Source organism: Clupea harengus, chromosome 14 (genome assembly GCF_900700415.2).
Source record: "Clupea harengus chromosome 14, Ch_v2.0.2, whole genome shotgun sequence".
Lineage (NCBI taxonomy): Eukaryota > Metazoa > Chordata > Actinopteri > Clupeiformes > Clupeidae > Clupea > Clupea harengus.
In genome coordinates this window covers 4,450,395-4,452,894 of record NC_045165.1, presented here as the reverse complement: position 1 = coordinate 4,452,894, position 2,500 = coordinate 4,450,395, and the positions used below count along the sequence as shown (strand labels likewise).

The 2,500-nt window shown below is 41.2% G+C and overlaps 1 protein-coding gene across 1 annotated transcript in view; it reads right to left on the bottom strand.

Annotated features, from left to right (window-relative positions):
- Positions 1 to 2,500, bottom strand: part of ccdc88c (coiled-coil domain containing 88C) — a 60,896-nt gene that overhangs the window by 15,993 nt on the left and 42,403 nt on the right. The window contains exons 19-21 of the mRNA XM_042709804.1: positions 2,418 to 2,500; positions 536 to 721; positions 46 to 207 (exon numbers count right to left, since the gene is read on the bottom strand). The exon at positions 2,418 to 2,500 is cut by the window's right edge and continues 59 nt beyond it. Of these exons, the coding sequence (XP_042565738.1) occupies positions 46 to 207; positions 536 to 721; positions 2,418 to 2,500 (431 nt within the window). The remainder of the gene's footprint in view (positions 1 to 45; positions 208 to 535; positions 722 to 2,417) is intronic.

Below are 2,500 nucleotides of genomic sequence, written 5' to 3'. Positions count from 1 at the left end.
TGTGTGTGTGTGTGTGTGTGTGTGTGTGTGTGTGTGTGTGTGTACCTGTAGTTTGGCGGTTTGAGTGTGTAGTGCAGTGTTGTGCTCCTGTAGGGCGGCAGCTTGTCTCTGTAGTGCTAGCGTTTGTGCATTCAGCTGAGCATTCTGGGATTCCAGCGTGGACTGCTGCTCCTTCATCAGATGCTTCTCTGTCTGCAGAGCAGCATTCTGGGTAAAAAACAAACAAACAAACAAACAAACAAACAAAGACAAAAATCAAAACAAGATCAGACCGTGTAGATGTAGGGGTCTTACAAATCAATCAAATGATAAAGTCTGTATCTATAAGACTTGTTTATACACCGTTATCCACAGCATATCTATCAGATTAACGAAGGTGCCAAAATCAAAATGGCTGACCCAACAAGGGTGATCAAACACTGTCTGTACAGTACAATGAAGAGACAGGAAGTCATTCAAAGGCGTTCCTTCAGAAATGGGCGTGCCTGCCCCTCTTATGTTACTGTACTCAGGAACATTCTGGAAGGTGACCTACATTCTTCTCAACATCAATGAGCCGGTCCTTCAGTTTGAGGAGCTGAGTAGTGGCTTCCCGTTGCTCCGTCTCCCATTTCTCCCTCACCGCCCTGACCGCGCCCTGTCCCTGTGCATTCTGGGAGCTCTGGGTGTGGGCCGCCTCCTCTTCTTGTCTCTGCCTCAAAGCTTCCAGAGTCTTCTTCACCTGAGAGGGAAAGACGTGATGGGATATGCTGTTCAGTAGGGCTGCAACTAACGATTATTTTGGTAATCGATTAATCTATCGACTATTTTTTCGATTAATCGACTAATCTAATGATTATTTCCCATAGCAAATTAAAATAACGACTCAAAATGTTGGAATTTGAATTTCAAATGTATTTGAGTAACAAATGTAATCATAATACCTAAATTAAAAAGTAATACAAATTAAAGTGCAAATATGCTTTTAAAAGTAAAGAGAAAGTGCAAATAAAGTTTTAAAAGTAACTCAAATTAGCAATCAAGCCTCTGCAAGTGCAAAATAACGCAAGAATAACTGGGCTGCAAGTGACATTCAAATTCAACTTATGAAATATATATTTTTTCCACAATCTTTTGTTTGAAGAATGCTAAGTGGAGGAGGTTAACTATTCAGAACAAACGAAAATACAGGCTACTCTGATAATTCACTGATTTACTACATTGCACTTAACATTTATGAAATAGCGTTAGCAAGCATCCTCCATGAGACGTTCTGTTTTCCAACATGTAAGCTTAAACCTTACTATAAGTTATAGATATATCATATATGTCTATGATAATTGCTGCTCTGTTCACTGTTCTTGTGCTCCCACAGCTCATTCTCTTTGAAATACTGGAATAGTGCTTCTTTAACTACTAATAATTGACCATCATTGAGAAAAATTACAACTTTTCTGTTAGCCATATCTCATATGCTGCAGCTACTAAAGCTAGCTTTGTTTATTGTTTCCATGGTAACATGAGCCGTCTCAGAATAATTCGCTTTTTAGTCGGCCATTTCTGATATGCAGCACATGAAGGTACGAGAACGGAGGGCAAAGAAAACGGTGCATGATTTGTATGCTAGGCTATTTGCAGATTCTGTTCCATTTTTCTCAATGATGGTCAATTATTATTAGTTAAAGATGCACTATTTCGCACTTCCTAGAGTGCATTGCAATGCCGGATGAAAATTACCGGTAGCTCTGCTAGCGTCTGCCAAAAAAAAAAAAGTACATTTTTTTTTAATATATATATATTTTATGACGCGTCGACAATAAAAATCATCGTCGACAATTTTTCGTAATCGACGACTAATCGTTGCAGCTCTACTGTTCAGTAACGCAGCCCTGAATTACATTTATTGAACATGTACACATACTTTAGCTACGTGAGAACCTATGAGATTTAAATGGGAAGTAAAATGGGAGGTAGTAGGAGGCATCTGTAAATCTGGTTTGTTTGTGTGTGCGTGTGTGTGTGTGTGTGTGTGTGTGTATATATGCGTGTGTCTGTATGCGTGTGGGGGTGTGGGGGTGTATATGCGTGTGTGGGTGTATGTGTGTGTAGATGCGTGTGTGTTTGTGTGTGTGTGTGTGTGTGTTTGTTTGTATGTGTGTGTGTGTATATGCGCGTGTGTATGTGTATATGCGCGCGTGTGTGTGTATGCGTGTATATGCGTGTGTCTGTATATGCGTGTGTGTAAATGCGTGTGTGGGTTTGTGGGTGTGTGTGGGGGTGTGTGTGTGTGTATATGCGTGTTTATGCGTGTGTGTATATGCGTGTGTGTTTATGTGTGTGTTTGTGGGTGTGTGTGTGTGTGTATATGAGTGTGAGTGCGTGTGTGTGTGTGTATATGAGTGTGAGTGCGTGTGTGTGTGTGTGTGTGTGATGTGTACCGTGCTAAGATCCGTGCGCAGCTGCAGGTTGAGGTTGCTGGACTCCTCCAGACGCGACTCCAGGCCCTGGATCTTCTCCTCGC